We start from the raw sequence: 22,015 nt of genomic DNA on the forward strand, positions 1-22,015 counted from the left end.
ACCTAATAATTGCAATTTGGAGAAATAACGAATGCGGAACGAAAGCTCATCAAAACAAATCGGGCTAGTCCTTCTCGAATCAAGAACGCGCTCTTCAACACCTCCTTTTGTAACAACCATTATCTGTAAATAATCATCGACTTCAATATGCCTCTCCGTCGGACTTTGATGTGCATCCCTGACCAACCCTTCCGCAACCTGCCGGTCGAGCGGCTGCAATCTCGGCACTTGACTGTCAAACTATGGCAGCACCAGGCTACTTGCCTCCCCAGCTGTACAATGTAATCTTGTTTTAATACACCCTGCAGAGTAATAGTATTAGACCACTTCAGTCTTATTCGCATCCAGTTCCGGGACCATAGTTTGTAGTTGGTAAGGGAAGAAGCGCTTCTTATAGAGTAGAGTTAAGACACGATGTGCACAGGCGCGTAGGCTGATATTCCTCCTATGTTGATACTTCTACACTGTGACGATGTTGTCGAACTTTTCAATCAGAGCGTGGCCGTCGGCGGCGAATCCGATGACGCTGATGACAATCGAGTGATTCATGGCATCTTCAATTGTAAATATCTTAGACTCAGGGCGGCTCTTGATCTTGTAGCCCTACGTCGAGCGACTATCCCACCTGCGAGGATCCACGTAAAAAACTTACCTAGACATATGTGAGATCAAATACAGAGAACAAAAAAAAAAACGCGAACTGGGAAATCTTGATTAAACCAAAAGATTCGTGCAACACGACTAGCTATAGCAGTAACTAGGAGTAGTTACGAGAGAAAGCCTACTGGCTCAAGTTTAGCTTCACCTGCAGAGTTACCTCTCCCATTTTGACAGACTCGCAATTTCAGAGGGACCCCTGCGACATCTCAATGGGCATCGAAAAATGACATTTTAGGTTGCCGTCTTCAAAGGCATACAGTTGGATGCTCTTGCAGAGCCCAGGGCACACTCTCTATCCTCCTTGTAATGTCTGCGCTCAAGCCCGACGACTGATGAAAATTTTGTTGAATGGAACTCGGATATCAGCTAGCTTGTCTGCACGCACATGATACAGTCTACACAATTCATATATGGTTATGAAGAAATGGACCACAAGTTGCGAAGAACCTCCTTTCCAAGATTGTACCTCGCACAGCCTAGTGATGAGGTGCAATTCAAGCACACTTTGCAGTCAGAAACAGGGAATCATAGATCGTCGTTACGTTGCACTAGTTACGGCGGTAAAAAATAGATCCATGCTGTCTGAACGTGACGATGAGCCATGGGTCGGATCAAAATTCATCTTAGGCACAATCTACGCTCAATCAAATTTGTCCGGCGGTTTCCATCCGACCTGCTCCATCTGCCACTGTATCCATTTGCGTTGCTCCACGTTCAGATGACGATAGATGCCACCCACTATGTGTTCTGGCCATCCGCATACAAACCAATAAGAGTCCAGTTCCCTGAACAATACCACGAAAGGGGAGAACAGAAGTAGAGCAAGCGACATCCGTTCTTGGAGATCCGATACAAATACATCTGGGAGCGCGTAAAGCCAGCGGAAAGATTGCGCCCATTTGTCCCCTCTGCTGATATCTTTCCTGTCATAGACTTTGTCAAATGTCACCACAAGGCCATCTAGTGCCTCTGAATAGATTTGATATTTAGGGTCGCCAACGCTGAATTCCCCGAGAACCAGTTTCTGGAGCTGATTAAGGCAACTTCTCCACCCGTTGTGGCCATACTCCTGATTTTCAAGAGGCTCGCAAAGATGCTGATCTAAACTTGCAACGGAATCCTCAGATACAACTGGATTCACAGAGAGCGCATCTTGTGAATACTGGACAATGGACCGGACTCCTCCTAATAAGTTCAACCATTCTGCAGTGCCATCATCGCTGAAGCCGAGATATTGCCCCGCTTGCGGCCCTTTCCCGAACGAACAGAAGCAAATAAATACCGCACATGTATAGACGGCATGACAAGTCGTCTCGTTGAGCGTAGGAATCGCAGCACTAAGTTTGGAAAGAGCAATCGTGTAATGATAGTCTGCTTGGGTGTTAATCGAGAATTTCCGGAGACTCTGCGCCGGACACAAGCTCCTGCTCTCGCTGCTGTTGTTGCTTTCGTTTCAGGTGAGCAATGTTGATAGCCAGAGAAAGCTAGAAGCAAGCGAAAAACATAATTAAATTTGAACCCCAGCTATGGAAGCGTTGATTGCATCATGTGACGACTTGCTTCGTCGTCCGCAAATGTCATAGATGTGGTGGTCATGTAGTGATGAAACAATTTCATGTCCTCCCCGCTAAACTGAAAAGGCCGTTCCGATATGGCGGTACATGGAGATTCACAGACGGTCGAAGTCGGACTTGTAGTATCATTTTGTCGAGGCTGTCTTTCATGTTTCCTCTTAGGGGGTGTGAAATTCGCCGTAGAGGAGGATATAAAGCGGTACTGATACTCCAACTCCGAGGGCACTGTTTGATGCAATGCTTTTCTTGTAAGTCCTCGCGTGAAGCTTCTGATTGTTTTTGCAATAGAGGTTGCTGCTGCAAACTGCAATCGCATATGATGGAGTGGCGGAGACAATGTCCACATTGAGGCTTTACCTCATCACACTGCAAGGCCGTTAGTTGAATTTGACTCATGTATGCCAAGTTTGTACGAATATGAAGATCCGTCTTCAAGGGCCAGATCCCCTCTGGTTGGAATCTAAACATACTTTTATTCTGCGACCTTTACAGTTCCCACAGCCAAGACGAGACTTCCTATGCGACTTTCGAGAACTCTTCGCCAGATAACTATTCGGCTTTTCGATTCATCCTTCAAGAAGGTGAAACTTTGATGTTCTCAATAGAGAGCCAAAGATGGTAAGCGCACGTCAATGAGCCCCCCAAGAGAAGGATGCGCGATGCGGTTCATGCGTGCTTAAGTGGGAGCGGTGATTTGAAACTCAAACCCCTTGAGAATTGCCAACGAACGTTACAGTAATACATTGTTTCAGTGGAGGTGACAAACGGCAGTTTCTGAGGGACAAAATTCGCAACATTGAGGGTGGTTTCGCGGTCGAGACAGATTAGACATATTATGTAAAGCCCATTTGAACGGCCCAAGTGGACCACGCTGCACCAGATCGCCTATTCTGTGTGATGCCTTAGCTGTCCAACTACACTAACTTAATTTGTATGGACACTCAGATGATTTTTGTGTGATGCTAGTGAAAAAGGCTTAGGCAAAACTGTGAAGTTTCCCCTTCATCGGAATACAAGGGTTTTCGTGGCGCTATCAGCGAGCAACAATCGCCAGGACGCTGTCATGTCAATATTGGTAAATTTTTCCTGTCTAATAATCTTCTTTGTACCGTAGAATGATTGCTAAGTACAATCTGATTGTATTTCTGAGCAATTTTTCTAGGAGATCAGGATACACAGTGAATCTTCAAAATTGCATGAGTCATTGCTATATCGACGAAAAAGGGGACAATCACATGATAGTTCCGACTCAATGCTATCGGAGCTTAAAATTTAAGGCTAGGATGACCACTATCTCGTCTTCCCGGGTAACTTGCGGTACTGCTGCACAGATCTGTACGATTTCTAGTTCTGTTTACTTATCGCAAGCGACCGGCAATTTTCTTAGCTAGTCACGATTACCATAGAGAGGACAGTTTATCTACTCCATAACAAAAAATGAACACCAACCGACTGTCAAATATTCTTGCGGACTTTTTCCCCACGTCTTGTTGTGAGAATATTTCCCCTGAATAAAGGTAGAGTACAGTAGCTCCCAGTCGGGGTTCATTTTTCAGGGTGGGAAACCCTGGCCGAGCTGGTCGGCTTTTGGCGTTATCAGCCTCTCCGACATGAATCCGTGGGCCAACGGTCCAAAATTGAGGTGTTTCATATCACTTCGAAAATGGTGTCAGGATAGCAGGGGTCTGGGACTGAGGATTTCTATGTTAAACGCGGACAAAATCTCACACATTGGCTGCAAGCCGCGACCGGTTCAGATAGACTTGACCGTTGGAACAGACTTCACAAAATGTAGATCTCCACCCAGATTGGCCCTTAACCAACTCAGCGACTGAAGCTCGGCCGGTGCAGATCCACTGTGACGTGATCCTGGCAATAGACTCAATAATGGGTCCGCAGTCGAACGTGTCGAACTTTGACAGCCCAATAGTATCAGAAGCACATTCAACGTCCTGGTCTCCAATTTAAAATTACCCAATAATGGCCCCAGCGATCGTCCGGATCAGCCTCGAAGCTAAGTTTTCTGCTTTACAAAATAACCCCTGAGCCCTCCCACCTTCTCTGATTTGGAGAATCCATTATTATACTCGTCAAAATGGATACTGAGAATGAGAAACAGTCCGCCTTCGCAGATGAAGATGTTTACCCTTTACACGCGCTGGACAACAACCCCACTTGGGTGAACTGGGTAATGCGATTTAATGACGCCCTTGATGCTCAAAAATTGCATGATTCCCTTTCCAGATTGCTCGATATAGGAGACTGGAGAAAGCTTGGTGGGCGTATACGCCGCAAGGTGCAAGATGAGCAAATCCCAAGGCCGCTAGGGGCCTAAGCCTGCTAATGCGTAACAGAGCAAGAAAACCTGGGAGATCCACGTCCAAAATTCGTCTGCCGCGAAAAGAGAGAATGTGTCGTTCTCGCATGCGACGTATGATATGAGAATACAAGACCATCCTGTTGCTAAGAATTTCCCGAAGGAAACAGATCGCCCATCCATTCACCCGATTCCGAGCACTTTCCGACCATTCATTGCTCGGGCCGCCTTTCCCACATTCGAGGAAGTTAGTCAGAGAGACATCGCCCCGATATTTCTTCATGTCACTTCATTTCGTGATGCCACCATCGCCGCTTTAGTATGGCCACATGTCTTGATGGATGTCATGAGCGGTCGAGCGCTTCTGGCTGCATGGTCATCAGTTTTAGCCGGTCGCGAAGACGAGGTACCAACTGTTCTGGGCGCACGCGAAGATATTCTACAACATCCAGCGGTCACGGCCGATGACGATGATGAGTTTATTCTGGAAAAGAGCCGATTGACGGGCCTCAGCCTGATTGTCTTCCAATTACGGTCATTATGGGACATGATTCGCAATGGCTCTCGAGAACGCCGAGTCATTTTCCTTCCCAAAACTTCGTACGAGAAACTCAAAACCCGTACACGGCAAGAAGTCGCTACACTCGCTTCAGGAGCGGATCCCGCTCCTTTTATGAGCGAGAGCGACATACTCACAGCCTGGGCGACACGTGCCATCGCATTATCTGAGCCACACTCGCGTTCCGTTGTTGTTATGAGTCTTCTCAACCTTCGCTTCCGAATCCCATTGCTGCTTCAATCAACGGGAGTCTTCCTCCAGAACATGGTATTGGGGACATACGCATTCTTTTCTTCACCGATTGCCAAAGGTCCACTTGGGCCAATTGCACTTGGTCATCGCCAACATGTTGCGGAACAAGGAACAGAACAACAACTTCGCAAATTCTTGAAAGCTGCGATGACAGATATCGAGGCAGGTAGGGCCCAAGGGTCCTATTTGGAAACTCGGATAGCGTTGCCGTGGTTTTCAACAATGTCATCAAAGCGGAGTTGATGAAGGCAGCCAACTTTGCTCCGGCGGTTATTACCCAGGGTGAGACGACAGAAAACCGAACAAACGCCCTCGGGACAATGGTGAACTATTTCAACGAAACTCTCGACAATAATTTCGAGGGGCTGAACATCTTTGTGATGCTCGGAAAAGATCACGCGGAGAACTATTGGTTCATGGGAACACTGCTGCCTCGGGCTTGGGATGTCATTGAGGGAGAGCTGCGCAACTTGGAAGACTAGCGTTTGGGTAGGTGCTTTTCATTTCAAATGAGCAACTCAAAACGCCCTGTATATCAGTTTGAAATTCAATCGTTAGCTCGGATACCGACATTCAAAAATCTTATAACGTATTCCACGGCAAACCCGCCACCACTGCAAACCCGCCACCCCATCAATATTCGCGTCCCCATGCACCACCCACCACTTTGAATCCCCCACTATGCCACTAATACGGTCTGAAAAGAAGCAGGATTCTATCCAACGAGAAGGTAGGATTGAGCTTGCAATTCAGGCTACTCAGAATAAAGATCTTCCCTCTATTGCTGCCGCTGCACGCGTCTATAATGTGCCGCGGTCGACCGTACGCGACCGGATCAATGGCTGCAGTTCAAAGGCTACCACACGCGCCTATACCTATAAGATAACCTATTTAGACGAGGATACGCTTACCTAGTGGATTCTGTCTATGGACGACCGCGGTGCAGCCCCGAGGCATACTATGGTACGCAGAATGGCTAATATTCTCCTCGCGGCAACCGGATCTAATACGGTCAGCGTGAATTGGGTTAGAAGCTATATTAAGCGCACACCTAATATTTAAATACGTTTCTCGCGTCGATATAACTATTCACGCGCAGAGCAGGAGGATCTAAGGGTATTAAATAAGTGGTTTAAGCTTATTAGGGACACTATTACGCGCTATAGTATTCCGCCTAATAATATCTATAATTTCGATAAAATAGGCTTCGTAATAGGCCTCGTTTCTACCGCAAAGGTAGTTACTAGGGCTAAATACTATAGCCGTAGATCTGTCTTATAGCTAGGTAATCGTGAATAGGTAACGGCAGTGAAAGCAGTTAATACTTTAGGCTAGGCTTTACCGCTATTAATTATATTTAAAGGCAAGCGCTATATTAAATTATAGTTCCACGATACCCTAAGGGACTAACGCTTTAAGGTTTCTCCGAATAGATAGATATCTGATGATATTAGGCTTCGATAGCTTTAAAAGCTTTTTATTCCCTTAACCGTAAGCCGGATACGTAGTCGGTATAGGCTATTAATTCTTAATAGTTATAGAAGCTACCTTACGCCTAAATTCGACCGCGTATGCACTGAGTATAACGTTATCCCAATATATATACCACCGTATAGCTCGCATCTATTATAACCGCTAGATATAGGCTGTTTCGCAGTTCTTAAGCGGTTATACGGTCGCCTAGTAGACTAACAGACGCGTATAGGTATAAACTATATCGATAAGCTTGATTTCCTTGTAGCCTACCCACGCGCACGCGAAGACGTATTTCAGGCTAGAAGCATTTAAAATGTATTTAAAGCGACCGGTTTAATTCCTCTAAATATAGCAGAAGTTATTAATAGGCTTAATATTTAGCTTCGTCCGCCTATATCACCAGACCGACTATTAAGCCGATTAAGTATCTATTGCCCTAAAACACTAAGTAATATCAAATAGCTTTCGAAGCATAAAGTATTAGCAAAGCGCCTTATTAAGTTGCCGTGGAATACGTTAGATCTAGCTGGGCGTTGAATACATGAAGTCCCTGTGTATAAATAAAACTCACGTGTGCACGTCGAGAGACGTTGAAAACTCTCATCGGCGAAATTGAGATACTGCGTGAATGTTACCCTACATCCCAATCAATACGAATATTATGAATAGTGCTGAAAACATCAATCCTTGTCCACATCATGGCCATGATGAGACACGGGGCCAGCACGTGACCCACTTCGTACCCGGGCACATGATCGTCTACGGATTGCACCTTCAACTTTGATGACATGTAAACAATCATCGGATTGAGAATACGTGCCAAAAATCATCGCAAAGTCCAGGACTGACGCTTGAATCGATGTCATCCGAAAAGTGGAGCCTCCGGACACACGCCTTTTGACAGTCCTCTTGCTGAAGCCGGCTTGACGAGCCGCCACCTTCAAAGTGTGTTCCGGATAGCCTTGCCTGGAAAAAATCAAGAGCATGTATTTCATGCAAGGCGAGCACACCAAAAATCTCGAGCTGGCTGTCTAATATGCAAGAAACGAAGAGTCAAGGTCTAAATGGTGACGCCTGCATTTAACCGGAGTAAGACTAACGTCTAGGATAGTGCGATGAACAAAAGCCACATTGTGAGAGATGTCAAAAGAGAAGGGTGCTATGTCACTACCCCTCAGAGTCGGATGGCTTCCTCAATAAGAGCACCGAGAAGAGTGTTGCAATCTCATTGACCCCGAGCGATCCGAGTACCACGTGTTTCTCCTTCTCACTTGACAATGTCATGAATAATGTCGAGAGGACCTTGAGCCTTGACCCCAAATGGTCGCCTTACGCCTTCACCGAACCGGGCTCAACACATCCAATAAGTAGTATTGCGTTTCAACATTTTGTCCGATGTTCAACAGAGACCATCGCCCAACCTGTTATCCAAGACGTAATGAGAACGGACATGATACGCGTGTCATTCACTGTAACTTTCCCAAAAATCACTTTTGAGTTAACGACTTCCTGTTGATCAAAATGCAGACACCATATCTTATGTACACGATCCTCGGTGTAGCCATGCTTCACCTGAATCGAGTCTCTCCCGACCAAAGAGCGATCGATCGCCGAGTCCTATTTCTGGCAGCGCGCTCTACAGCTCTATCAAGCGGAATTATCCTCGAAGGTTAACCAAGCTAACGTGGACGCCTTGTTATCGTCATGCATGTTGATGGGATCGATGACAATATGTCCCGAGCATTTCCACCCCGCAGAATCATGGGTCCTCACCAATCAACCCGAGGCCATGAATTGGCTCGCCCTACAAAGCGGTCTTCAATGTATTTTGAATCTCGCCAAGCCATACATACCCGGCAGCATCTGGGGGAATGCATTCGCGTATTTGAACAACGAGGAGCGCCAAATCTTCGAAGGCGTGAAACAGGGACGGGAAGGCCTCGATCCTGATCTGGCAGATGTCTGTGGCATTGACGAGCTCTCTACAGAGAACACGAATGTTTATTACAGCCCTCTTAGAATTTTGACCCGACTTTTCGAATTGGAAAGAACGGTGCCAAATGCTGGACATTGTACCTCTTTCATGGGTCGATTGGAATGCGAGTTTCTTTCGCTTTTACGAAAAAGGGATCCACCTGCTCTGGTCATATTGGCGCAGTGGATGGGGCTCATGTGCTCTTTAGCAGATTTACAGCCATGGATCGAAGGAAGGATTCGAGGCGAGTGCATGGCTATATGCATGTTTTTGGAGCACCATCCTGATCCAAGGATATTGCGACTTTTGCAGCTCCCTGCGAAGGAATGTGGCTATCAGCTGGAATCTATAACCGAAAACAGCATATTAATTTAGACTCGAGTCAGCGACCATGTACAGATAATCTCAGTCGAATTGAATCTATTTGAGTGCAAAGTAAACTCTGTCAGTTTGTACAATATTGCCTGCAAAGCCTCGGAAACGCCCTTAGTCTGTGAGCTCTGCGCGTTGGAAAGTAAACCCATAGTCGTGGAAGACAGCACACTTATTTGAATATTCGAAGTTGGCAATATGAGACGGCGGGAAGCCTAGCAAGGTCAAATTCCGATCTTGAGGTTGATACTGCTCAATTGAAAGGCCATTGTGCTGTTCCCCATGCGAGGGGTTTATCACTTGTCCACCGGCAAAAATAGCAAGGGTAGTCGCATATGCAGGCCCGCGAACTTTCAAGAAGTCAAGATTGGGATTAGGATTGCGGGTGCGGAAGAAAGCGCCAAATATATCGTGTAAGAGCTGAGAGTGTCGAATATCCTGATCATCGTAGTAAGGAGCGACGTACTTGGTCTTGGAGTTCAAGGTGCCCCACGCGAGCAACACGTCAGAAGAGTGACAAGACGCGTTATAGTCATTGTTCGGAGAACAGATCGCTGGAACGCCCACGTTGGTTTGGATATGTCCGTCGGTAATGACCATCTCATAAAGGGCAGGGAAGGCAGAGTGTGTCTTATTGAGAAGATATCCTTGGGCACAGGTCCACTCGCTGGCCGTGACGGCATCAGAAGCAGCGTTACGAACACCATCTGGATCTGAGGTATTGACTTGAAATGCACCAGAGGAAATCATCTTAGGGGCTAGCTCAGCGCCAAATGCCAATTGAAGCAAGGCATCCAGTGCAAGCTGTGAGGATCCAAGGTTTGAGACTTCCCCATCAGTGTACAGAGCTGCTTCATCGTGCACGTTGGTGAAAATTGTTGGAACATGAATGGGAAGCTTGTTTTTGGCCAGCAGCTCAAAGAATTGATCGTCAATCACGCCAGATCCTGAATCGTCAACCATGGGCATGAATGGTTCAGTTCCTGAGAGCATTTTTGTGTTGTGATAGTAGTGATCTGCGATGCTTGCGGTAATGCTAGCAGTAGCTTCTCCAAATGCAGTGGAGTTATCGAGATAATTCGTAGCGGGAACAGCCCGAAGACATTTGAGAAGAGCTTGCTCCGAGCTCGTATCATTGCACCCAACTGCTTGGGCAACTGCCGGTGCGATGTATTTCGAGTAAAGCTTTCGAGGGAACCAGGGGGAATCCAGTGGCGCAGATTGAATGAGCGCGCCGGAGAAAAGACCCTTTGCAGCAGAAGATGACAGCAGAGCCACAGTACTCTGACCACCAGCGGACTGTCCGAAAAGTGTAACATGAGATGGATCGCCTCCGAAATCCTCAATGTGTCTTTGAACCCATTCTAATGCCATGATCTGGTCACGAGTCCCATAGCTTCCCGTGGTCAAGTCCCCAGTAGAAAGATACCCCAGTGCACCGACACGGTAATTGAGAGTGACGATAATAACATCGCTACGACTGGCAAAATTACCACCGTCATAGTCAATCATGGCTGCACTCCCCTTGGTGAAGGCGCCACCATATAGATAGACCGCGACCGGACGTAGTGCGGTTCTTTGGCCTCTTGAAGAGGGTAAAACAGGTGTATATACGTTGAGATAGAGGCAATCCTCAGAAATACCCACGCTGCCGTCTGTCCCGTAACTGGACATTGATTGAATGCAAGAATCGCTTAATCTGGTCGCATCGATGATCTCTGGGCCCGAGTAAGCTTGTGGAGGTGCAAAGCGTAGATGACCGATCGGTGGATTTGCGAATGGAATTCCGAGGAATCGGAAAGAGCGGGCATCGCGATAGCCAGTCATGCTGTAGCCTTGCGACTCAACGGTGAGCTTGCTCGACTCTCTCGGGCGTCTGTCAAGATCTGTCGACGGGGGAGGTGTTGAGGAACACAGCGAGTGGAGTCGAACATTGCAAGGAATGTTCAGTAGCTTCCTGTGTGGAATTGAAAGCGCCTGACACTGCTTGCCGTGGTCTGGCTCAGTTGATACCCAAATGAGAGCATCGGCACCTAGTGCATTGGAGAAAGTCAAATAATCAAGCTCATAAAGAAGCTGTGTCTGCTGAAGAGACACGGTAGATGACCATGGGTGAAGTTTCTCGCCGATTTCTGCACATCGTGCTGCGGCATCCTTGTGGCTCAACTCATCATACACGAGAACAGCTGACGTGCCATTGTTCTGGGGGCCCAGGTTGTTATAGTGTAAGACCTGCACACTACCGAGAGTGTTGATACAGGGTACACTGTGTTTCGTTGGTGATCCAAGAGCAGATCCAGCGAATGAAAGTATTGCTGCTCGCTGAAACCGCATCTTGAATACTGTGGTGGAAATGGATGGCGGAGAGGGCTTGAAGCGACTTCTGGGGTTTCAGTCGCTTAAATATCTTCATATCGTCCTGTCATTGATGGCTGGCTGTCGCTTAGGGGAATATGGCCAATTGACGGACCAGAATCACTGGAGATGTTTCCTCATTTGGCCGTGGCTGTTGCTGGATCAAAGCGGGGGAAGCGCCGCGACCCTCTTGAAAGTCCGAGTGGACAGCAGATACGCTTCAACGCCCGTCTGTTCGCGTTGGGCGTTCCCATTGACCTAGTCAATGGGAGCATTTTGCCGACCAAGAGAGTCTTGACCTCTCTGTGGTTTTCACACAGGGCTATGAATTGCCTTCCTTGCTTAGAATATTGTGATGATTCCTTCAATCCTTCCCATAACTGATTAAGTTATGCTGAGCTGGTAAAAACAATTGAGTTCTAATCAGCTGCAGACTGTTCTTGGCCAAATTAGCTCGGTCTAGGGGCATTGGCGTAAATGCGGGGGCAGGTACTTGGCCGAAAGACCCTGAAATCTTAGGTTTCAAGGCTCCAAGGCTCCCAGGTTCGGTCAGAGAGCCTCAAGATACAGGGAAGACCTTCGGCCTCAGACTTGAAGGGAAATTGATCAGACTGTTATATACTTACCATACATGCCTGGCATAGCCGGACGAATCTGTGATAGTCGTCTTTGTAGCTGTGCCCTTCCTTTTACGCAACACCTTAAGCTAATCGAGAGGCGTGTAGCTCATCAGGTCAATTTGGTTATGCCCAGTAATTACCAGTAATTACTGGTAGTTTACACCGTAAATTGAAAATTTTGAAACTCCCACTTTTGTTATGTGATCACGAAAAGCTTATCAGGTCGAAATTGGACCCACTTTTTTGACCTGATGAGCTTTTCGTAGTCACTACCAGTAGTGACTAGATAAATAGATATTTTTATAATTTATCAAAAATGTGAGTGACCTAATGACCTAATAACCTATTACTGGGTATGACTGGTAGTAAGAGGATAGAAGCAGACATAGCCTGGAAATCTCGGTACTATCTTAAAGCTACTAGTTTAGATTGAAATTTTAAAATCTATCTTTTATCGTATATACCCTATTCTGAATAATATATATCTTAATATTAATGTCTCTAAATCTAGTTATAATATAATTAGTAAAAGTTTTATTCTAGATTCTTCTTATTACTTATAAGGATAATAGGTAGTCACTGGTAACTCCTAGTAGCGACTAATATATCAGACTACTAATAATTACCTAAAGGATAAATATAAGGCTAGTAAGGGGGTAAGAATCTTAAATATATTAAGAAAGGAAGTAAGTATAACTAGTAGAAATATATAATAAAGTGAAAGTAGTTACTTAAAGCTCCTTATATTACTAGGTTCTTTTCACAGAGAACTAGTTCCGCTAAGTAGAATTAGCTTTATCTTCTGCGAGATCGGAAAAATTCCTTTATAACATAACCTAGCTCACTTCTTATCTAGCTTAACCTCTTATTAATTATACCTATAAAGGTGTCTAGATTATCGTTCTCTGGGGTAGCTAATAACTAATAATTACTAGATACTAATAGTAAGCTACCCTAGGAATAAGCTTAAAGGGTTATTATATCGCTAGTAAAAGCCTATAAAACTAATCTTAACTAATAGTCACTAGGCACTAATATTAAGCTAACCTAGCGTAATTATAAAGGCAAAGGAAGAGGCGGTAAGCTAGACTAAGTCTATAGACTTAACTAGTGAGTCCCTAAATCGATCTTATATAGTAAAAAGTAATCGTTACTAGTAATATTAGCTCTGCTTAGAGGACTATCTATATTATTTAGAAGATAATATCCTAGTTATTACCGGTAAGTAATAGATATATCTGGAGGCTCCCTAAAGGATAAAATACCTTTAAGTGATAACTAATTTATCTTTCTCTTCCGTAAAGTAGTAGTTATAGGTCTTACTAAAACTAATATCTGTAGTAAGGTTTAAGTATTAATCTTAAGATTCTCTAGTAGCGTGACTAGTCACTATTAGTTAATATCAGAAATATATAATAGTAGCTAGTTATACCTTATCGCGGACGAGTCGCAGAGCGAGAAGTTAGTATTATAACTATATAAGTTAGACATATACTAAAGCGAGAATAGCGATAGAGATCCTTAAAAGACCGAAGATCTAATTAGTGAGACCTAGAAGCTACTATTAGTTACTAAGAAATACTAAAGATAAAATAACTTACTCCTAAATTACTAGGCGAAGTTAAATTTAAATACTACTCCGATTAGTTATAGCATATAGTCCTTTAGTAAGATTAGTATGTGTTGGGATATAAGGGGAAAGCTACCACGAAGCAGATCGTGGCCCCTTAAGTCCGTGGGATCAACCTTAGTCCGGCTGGGTCAGTCGGTGCCAGACAAAGGTAGAAGGTCAAAGGTCGTAGGATAGACTATAAGCAGATATAGCCTAAACGAAGGCAGAACCACAGTCCTGAGGATCAAAGGAAGAAGGTAGAGATGACTTTTGGAAAGTAGAACTGACTTGATTCTTTCTGCTAGAAAAGAAGGACATATTTATAGGCTAAAATAGCCTAGAAATGACGTCTAGAATAACATACAAATACTAGACAGCAACATAATAAAGGTGGCAAAGAAGGGAACCGAAGAAAAGCCAAAAGAATGATGTCAAGGATCGACGGTTTCAGCCACCCCGAAAGCTTCCCCGCAGTATCTGGTTATGCATACCCAAAGGTGGACCATTTTATCCCTAAGGGAAAGTGGTCCGCCTATCCTTGAGGGGACTGAGGGTCGAAGTCTGTTCACCGAGGTTCGAAGACCATGGTCGAAGTCCGCAGGCAAGATATGCCCGAAGGCACCTCCGAAGGAACGGACCATTCATGCCTGAAGGCGGACCATTTACCTCTGAAGGAAAATGGTCCTGCCTATCATTCGGGAGAGGGCCGCGGACCAGAATCAGTAGTGGTCAAAATATCATTTTGATAGAAGGCCAATGCTGATCTTATATGTTGAATATAAGGATAGATCTTTCTATGTAGCATTGGTCTATATTCCAATATGTATGTTTTAGAACCTTCTTAAAGTAACTAGTAGGTATTAGTGAGAAGGCGGGGTTTAGACCTAAAAGAATCTATAGATAGATCTTATATATAGCCTAACTAATAATACTAGGTATTAAGGAGCCTTTAAGACCATTTAGGATCCTTATATAGCCCTCTTAGGAGGGAACAGTAAGAATTAATTTTATTAGGTAATAATTAGGAGCTCTGCGGAACCGATTCAGATTTCGTTAGAAGTGCACCTAGTAATATAAGAAGATAGACTATATATATTATTACTATATCCGGGTTAGATCGATTATTATAAGATAGTGCCCAAAGCCTATTAATATAACCGATTATTATATAGAGTAACCAGTCACTATAGGTACTTACTACTTACTTACTTAGTATATATATCTATAATAATCGCCTAGATCCTATTCCGATAGATATAATACTATTAGATCGGAGACCGAGCTACCTCTGCGATCTTCTGAAAGAGTGCTTTAAATAGTTTAAAATATATCTCAGTAGAATCGCAATTAATAAAGATATATACGAGCACGATCACTAAAGAAAATATTAGTTATTATAGGTAGCGTCTTATTATAACTAGTAGTAATAAGTAGCCCACTTAGTTAACTAAGGCGATATAGATAGTTCCGTAGGTACGTCTTAGTTAAAGGATATTTAGGGCTTATATCCTCGCTCGATAAAGAAGGGAGACCTCTTAGTAGAATCCTACTATAGAGCTATAGTGGTAAAATCTATTATCGGAAGCTAGTTAGATTAGTTATCCTAGCGTTAATTTACTAATATATAAAGTCGCTATATTATATATTAGTTTATAATCTCGCTCTAGCTATCTATCTAAGGGTAATATACTATCGATAGCTTACGCTTAATTCTTAGGACTTAGTAGATCTCTGTCTAGAATTCTAAGATAAACTAGCCTCCCTAGTCTAATATAATTAAGTTTAGTAGGCTAAAGTACTATATAATATTAGAGATAAATAATCGGGCTATCTCTAAAGCTTTAATTATCTTATAATATAGAAGGGAGACTAGCCACTTACTTTATCGGTTAATTACTATAAATATTATATCGAAACCCCACTTATCTTTAGGGAACGATCGGAAATCTATTATAATATATTATTATAGATAGTCTAGTAGGGGAAGAGATTATAATAGACCTAGGGGCTAGTCTCTCTACGTCTTTATATATTTATAGATTAGATAGTTATCTATATAATATTTAATATTAGTAGACTATCTAGGCCAGAAATACTATATAGATAAGAGAGCCTTTGTCTTATCCTATCTAGGATACGCTATTAAGGGCTACCGATAGATCTTATTAAGTAACTAGGCCTATAAGTCCCTATTATCTAGTATTACTAAGCGACCTATATTTAATAGTAGCCTATCTTATAGTTTTTAAGGTCTATCTAGATTAGTTCTTATTAATTCTTAGTATTTCTCGAGACTCTTATATTATTAGTTTATAAGGGTTACTTAGGTAATAATATTAGAGCTACTAGTAGCTATTAAAATATATTCGGAGATACTAATTAGGGTAGGGGTAGGGTCGTCACGGTCCTTAGGGTATACGCTATACTTAAGATATAACCGAGGGAGAAGAATCTATTCTTATTTATTTCCTAAATTAGGATCTTTTTAGGAGAGGGTATCTACGATAATATTCCGCTTCCCTATAAAGTAATAGATTAAGAAGTGGAATTAGGATAAGAACTTAGCCTAGCGAGCCTAATACGAATTTAGTTTCTTAGTAGTTATAAAATATTATAGGGCTTAATAATCGGAGAAGATATTAAATTAATCTTCTCGCTAAAGGCCTTTAAGCTCTGCCCTCTACTCCTTAAGTATAAGGATAATTACGAGTATTTTATAATTATATATATTATACTACTATTAGGCTTAATCGAGCTTCTTCGAATAGAAGCTTACTAGGTACTAATATCTATTAAGTTATAATTAGGATATCACTCTACTAATATATCTATTAGATATATTAGTCTTAATCTTAGTCAGAGCGATTAGGTTATAATATACTAGGATTAGGGCTAAAGTGAGCTTCTCCTTAAGTCCCCAGAAGGCACTTTCGTAGGCCTTACTCTATTTAAAGGGTATATTATTTTCTATTAGGCGGTTTAATAATTTCGCGATTTAGCTATAGTTCTTAACGAACCTCCGATAAAAATCGCAGAAGCTAAGGAACGATCGTATACCGCGAACTATCGTAGATTATTACTAATCTCGAATAATAGTAGTCTTAGTAAAATCTATATAGACCCCTTCGGTACTAATAATAAACCCTAGGAAATAGGTACTTTACTAATAGAACTCATACTTACCTAGGCTCGCCTATAGGCCGGCCTTATAGAGTTATTATAGGACCTTCTTTATATACTAAATATATTCTTTAATTATCTCGCTATAAATTAGGATATTATTAATAAATATAATAGCGATATCGTCTAAGTAATCGCTTAGTGTCTTATTAATAAATCTCTGGAATATAGTAGGCCTATTTATAACGCTAAAGGGTATTACCTTATACTTAAAGGATCTATAACGTATTTAAAAGGTAGTAAGGTCCTCTGAGTTAGGATATATCCGGATTCGATAGAACCCTTAATAAATATCGAGTCTCGTAAGTATCTTAGCCTTCCTAAGCCGTTAGAGAATCTTATCGATAAGTAATAAAGGGTAACGGTCTTTCTTTATAAGTACGTTAAGCTTCTAATAATCTATATAGAGCTATAGACTACTATTAGCTTTCCTAACTATTAGGATAAGAGATACGTAAGAGGCCTTACTAAGTATAATAAAGCCCTAAGTAAAGTTCTAGATAATATAGACTTTTATCGCCTAGAGTTCTTTCTCGGACTACTTATAAAGAGGGTAGTATCTGGGCGTTATTCCCTTATTAAAAAGGATCTAATAATCGGTTATACCTCGGTATAGCGGTAAGGTATTTAAATCCTATTTTAAGAAAATATCGGTATACTTATAGTACTCCTCTAGGATTATACTCTGTATCTCTTAGTCTTTAGCCTATTATTAGGTATCTCGCTTCTCTTCTAAGATATAGTTAATCTTATAAAGAGAAGTAAAGAAGATCTTATTATCTTCCTTCCTAATATATTAATAAAATCTAGTACCTCCGATAAGTATAACTATATCTAAGGGACTAATATAGCGTTCTTAAGATTTTTATAATTACTATAAAGGCTCTAGGTCACAGACTTAGTTACCCCTAAATAGAAGAAGCTTTCTGGCTATCTACGGTTAGGGGAAGTCATAAAATAGCCTATTTTATCGGTTAGCGTCCTCTTAGTATTAAGAATCTAGCTTTAGTCTTCTTAGAATAGCCTATAGGAGAATAATAAATATCTTTATAGTTACGTTATCCTTAAGATTAGGCTCCTTAGGCTAGATAAGTTATCCTTTTTAGTAGTCTAAGAGAACGCTAAACTCCTTAAACTATATCTGCCTAAGAATTAGGTTATATTATCCGAGATTAGTAATTAATATAGGTAGGCGGAGGAGTCTCCGGCTATTAAGAATTAGGGTTAATTCAAGGGTATAAGTAATTAATTTTCCTAGGTATCTATTATAGCCCTTAGTCGGGATTAGGTAAGGTAAGGGTAGAGTATATAGGCTAAATACCTTCACGGCCTATATCGCGAGGGATAAATTAATATAGATATAATTATTTACTTTAGTATTACTAAGTACTAAAATTAAAAGAGAATATCTATTATAGGCTATCTAAGCGGTAAAACTAAGACTTTCGCTTAATCTAAATAATTTAGTTAAATCTAGAGAATAAAATAATAACTTCTTATTACCTAAAAAGGAGACTTCTTCTAGGTTTAAACTTTTCCCGATTAATTATCCTAAGGGGGGTTAGGCGGCTATTTAAGTGCCTAAAGTTTAGTAGTAGCGATTATAGAGATAGTATTCTTCTTTAGGCACTCGCGAGTTATATACCCTTACTTACGGTAATTAAAGTAGTGACCTTCCTTTATTAAAGTATTATATTTATTAACTAATAGTAGCTTATATAGAGCGGCGCCTATACTCTCGCGCTTTACGAATAATAACTATAAGATATAGGAATAGGTTATATTAGCTAGGGCTCCTATAGTGGCTCTAAAGAGGGTAGTTAGTTTACGGGACTCCTTAGTCTTAAATTAAAGGGTAATATTATAAGCGGCGCTGTCAGCATATTCAAGGACTGTCAGCATTACCTTTGTCAGCATTATCAAGGACTGTCAGCATTACCTTTAGTCATCCAAGAAGACTATGATCTTTATAATTGGTCAGGTAAATACGAAAAGCCACCTAATTATAATAGGTCTATTAAAAGGTGTTCTATGGATAGACTATTGATGATACCTTGACATAGGTCTAGACTATTAATGTATCAATGATGCCTTGACAATAGGTCTAGACTATTAATGATGCCTTGACAACTAAAAATGATGCCTAGACTATGATTGATTTCAAAGCAAGACAGGCCTAGACTTAAAATAATGCAAGTCTAATATAGGCCTAGAATATTGTTGATTGGATATAAATATGTCCGCAATTCTCTACAAGAAAAATATAATTCTTCTTCAATCATCATATCATACCCTGAGGTTTCCTATTAAGGAAATATTCTTTTATTCATCAAAGGATAAAAAACTTGATCTCCTATTTGATCTCCCACTGGATCTCCCACAGGCGCTCTAATAGGTACGGATAAACTTATTAAAATTAACAGAAGTCTTATCTATAAGTAATATTATCTAGGTTTATAGTAAGTTCGGTAACTTATTATAAAGGTCTCGCTTTTAGCGATCCTCTAATTAATTTATTTCTTCGGTAAGATAAATAAATTTAGCGAGGAAATCGTAGAAGTTATCCCTTAGCTTTATTATTAGACGCTAATATTCCTAATAAGCCTTAGTAGTACGGTTCGGGTTCTAAAAGACGCCCTTTAGGTACTCTATAATATCTAGGGCGTCCTAATAAGGGTTTAAGGTATCTTCTTTTAGATAAGGGTAAATATAAAGGAGTGCCTTCCCTTCGTAATAGCTTATAATATAGATTATATAATATTTAGCAGTAAGATAATAATTAGCGTTCGTAGCTAGCTTATATTTAATTATTATAGCCTAGGTATTAAATCGAACTATCTTACTATTATCTAATATAGGAGTATTAGGTATTTTAGCTAATAGATAGCCTTAGGCTTTAGGGACTTAGGGGTCTCGATAATTTAGAGTATTTTAAGGGCTTAGCGCTAAGGATTAAAGGAGCTAAAAAATAAGGTTATTCTATTCGCTAACTATAAGATCTCGGTAGGTAATAGCCTTATCTCGCTCTTAGGTTAGATTAATAATAGTAGCCTTAAGTTACCTATTATTAGTCCGTAAAAGTTATACTAAATATATATCTCTAGAGATCTATAGGTCTCGTTAGGTCTAATAGGTCTCGCGCTAGATTAATTATTTCTATAGACTATCTATATCCTCTTAGACTTTCTTTCGGAACTAATCCTTAGAGTAAAACTCCTAGTAAATAAGGTCCTTAGCCTCTAGGTTATCGATCTTAAAGCTAATCGTATTATAATATCTTAATAGGTTCTAAGATAGGATTAAGAACTTAGGTAGCTCCTATTCCTTAGCGAGCTTCTCTTAGATATTCTCCTTATTATCCCCCTCCTCAGAGAGAAGGTTCTTAGTTAGTACGATACGTCTCCCACGTCGGTCACGCGACTTAGACTTCGTATAAGTGTCGGTTCCTTTAACTATAACGTCGTTCCGTTATAGCGTTCGGCAAAGGTTCGGTTCGGGGTTCGTTCGCTCGGTTCCGATTCGTTAAAGGGTGTCACTAGTGGGGCGAGATAGCGATAGCGAAGTATCTGATATCTAGACTACACCCAGAGGCGACGAGAAAGAGAAAAGATAAGTTTAGTTATATATTACCGACCAAGACGAAGAAGAATTCGTGTATCATTAATAGAAGCAACTAAACTAGAGAAGAAAAAGAAGAGAGAAAGAGGGAAATGAGTATCTACGAAACAAACCCACTTCTATCCCGAATCGGGTAGACCCACGGCTCCTTCCAGATCACGTTCCCCCTCAGGCCTCTCTCAGGCCACAAGACATTCATGCGTCACACCTTCCACTCCCTGTCCTCCTCGCTATTAGGAATCGAGGTACACGTATATTCCCACTATACCGGGAAGAATCCAGACATCTCCCAATAAATTATATTAGTAAGGTAGCTATTCTTAATAATAATATTTAAATTAGTGAGGTCTCTATACGTGAAGGTATAAGGCGTAGCGGAAGGTATATAATGTCAAAGCCGTATTCGTATAGCTTCAGGGATTTTATCTTTTAATCCACGTTCTATATTATCCCAAAGATTATTATTGGATACCAGAGGACCGTGAGGAGTCTTATGATCGTTATCTTTAAACAGGAAGTTAGAAAATATCGGACGGCCACCAAGAGATTGAATTTTATTAGACTGGAGCGTGCGGAGTTATTGTAGATGCTTAGCGGTCTGCTTTGCTACCCTCTCTTTTTCATCCACGGAAAGCTTCGGCCAAGCTTCATTGAGGGGTTCGCCGGGGATGCGTCGCATCAATATAAGGGTGTGATTGCCTTCCAAGACTCCACAACGGCGGGAACAGGGATAGATATCTGTTCCTGGACGAATTGAATATTCGGCACTTCGAAGGTCGGAAGGCTAGAACCTCGGTCTTTCAATATCAATTTTGAGCCTAACGACTAGACGCCTCGGTCGCCTGCTTCATAGAATAGTTTGAAATAGCTGTGATAGTTGGAATGGTTTTGGCGATCAGTGGTCCAGCTACAAGCTGCGCAAGGAGCTGAGCTCATTTCGAAGAGGAAAAATAAACGGTTCACGATGGGGAATGGAGAAAGACAAGTACCTTTAGTTTCATTTCTGCGGAGAGCTTGCTATTGAAGGGCATATTGGGCACCTTCACACCGCTTTTCCTTCTTTGTATGGAATTGAACTGGCCCTACCCCGCTAGCCATTCCTGGAATGGGGTTGCCCCTCCTAGATATATTTTTTTGTCTGGATTGCCGAGCCTTAAGGTTTCAGCAGGGCAGAGAAGACCTTGAATGAACCAAAAAAGGCTTGTATATGGTAGGAGAACCTAAAATTCAAAAAGTATATATTATACCTCTACACCCTAACGCTAAGTGACGGTAAATTGGGCGCCGAAAAAGGCTACTTTTGACGCCGTTTTAAGCGTCCTATTTACTAGAATATTAGTTATTAAAGTAATGCGTAATCTGCTTCGATCTACTTTTATAGTATACTTACTAAGTGCTTAGGGAGCGCTCCTCTAAGTACTTATAGTTACTTAGGGATTAGCTTA

General features: G+C 41.7%; 4 protein-coding genes across 4 annotated transcripts; 3 read left to right on the forward strand and 1 right to left on the reverse strand.

Moving 5' to 3' along the window:
• Positions 1 to 4,329: 4,329 nt before the first annotated feature.
• N7477_001355 (uncharacterized protein) lies at positions 4,330 to 5,844 on the forward strand (the record flags this gene model as incomplete). The annotated part of the gene is made up of 3 exons (XM_056963018.1): positions 4,330 to 4,530; positions 4,589 to 5,528; positions 5,597 to 5,844. 3 exons carry the CDS (start codon positions 4,330 to 4,332, stop codon positions 5,842 to 5,844), a joined length of 1,389 nt encoding a protein of 462 aa, XP_056825937.1.
• Positions 5,845 to 7,822: 1,978 nt separating this feature from the next.
• On the forward strand, positions 7,823 to 8,354 carry N7477_001356 (Zn(II)2Cys6 transcription factor domain-containing protein; the record flags this gene model as incomplete). Its single annotated transcript, XM_056963019.1, has 2 exons — positions 7,823 to 7,867; positions 7,950 to 8,354. The coding sequence occupies 2 exons, from the start codon at positions 7,823 to 7,825 to the stop codon at positions 8,352 to 8,354; spliced, it is 450 nt and encodes a 149-aa protein (XP_056825938.1).
• Positions 8,355 to 8,359: 5 nt separating this feature from the next.
• N7477_001357 (uncharacterized protein) lies at positions 8,360 to 9,188 on the forward strand (the record flags this gene model as incomplete). Its single annotated transcript, XM_056963020.1, has 2 exons — positions 8,360 to 8,395; positions 8,421 to 9,188. 2 exons carry the CDS (start codon positions 8,360 to 8,362, stop codon positions 9,186 to 9,188), a joined length of 804 nt encoding a protein of 267 aa, XP_056825939.1.
• Positions 9,189 to 9,299: 111 nt separating this feature from the next.
• Positions 9,300 to 11,519, reverse strand: N7477_001358 (putative cholinesterase; the record flags this gene model as incomplete). The annotated part of the gene is made up of 1 exon (XM_056963021.1): positions 9,300 to 11,519. The coding sequence occupies one exon, from the start codon at positions 11,517 to 11,519 to the stop codon at positions 9,300 to 9,302; it is 2,220 nt and encodes a 739-aa protein (XP_056825940.1).
• Positions 11,520 to 22,015: the final 10,496 nt, after the last annotated feature.

This window comes from Penicillium maclennaniae (assembly GCF_028827695.1).
Source record: "Penicillium maclennaniae strain IBT 15551 chromosome Unknown utg000002l:1.0-2354659.0:1.0-2356205.0, whole genome shotgun sequence".
NCBI classification, from domain to species: domain Eukaryota; kingdom Fungi; phylum Ascomycota; class Eurotiomycetes; order Eurotiales; family Aspergillaceae; genus Penicillium; species Penicillium maclennaniae.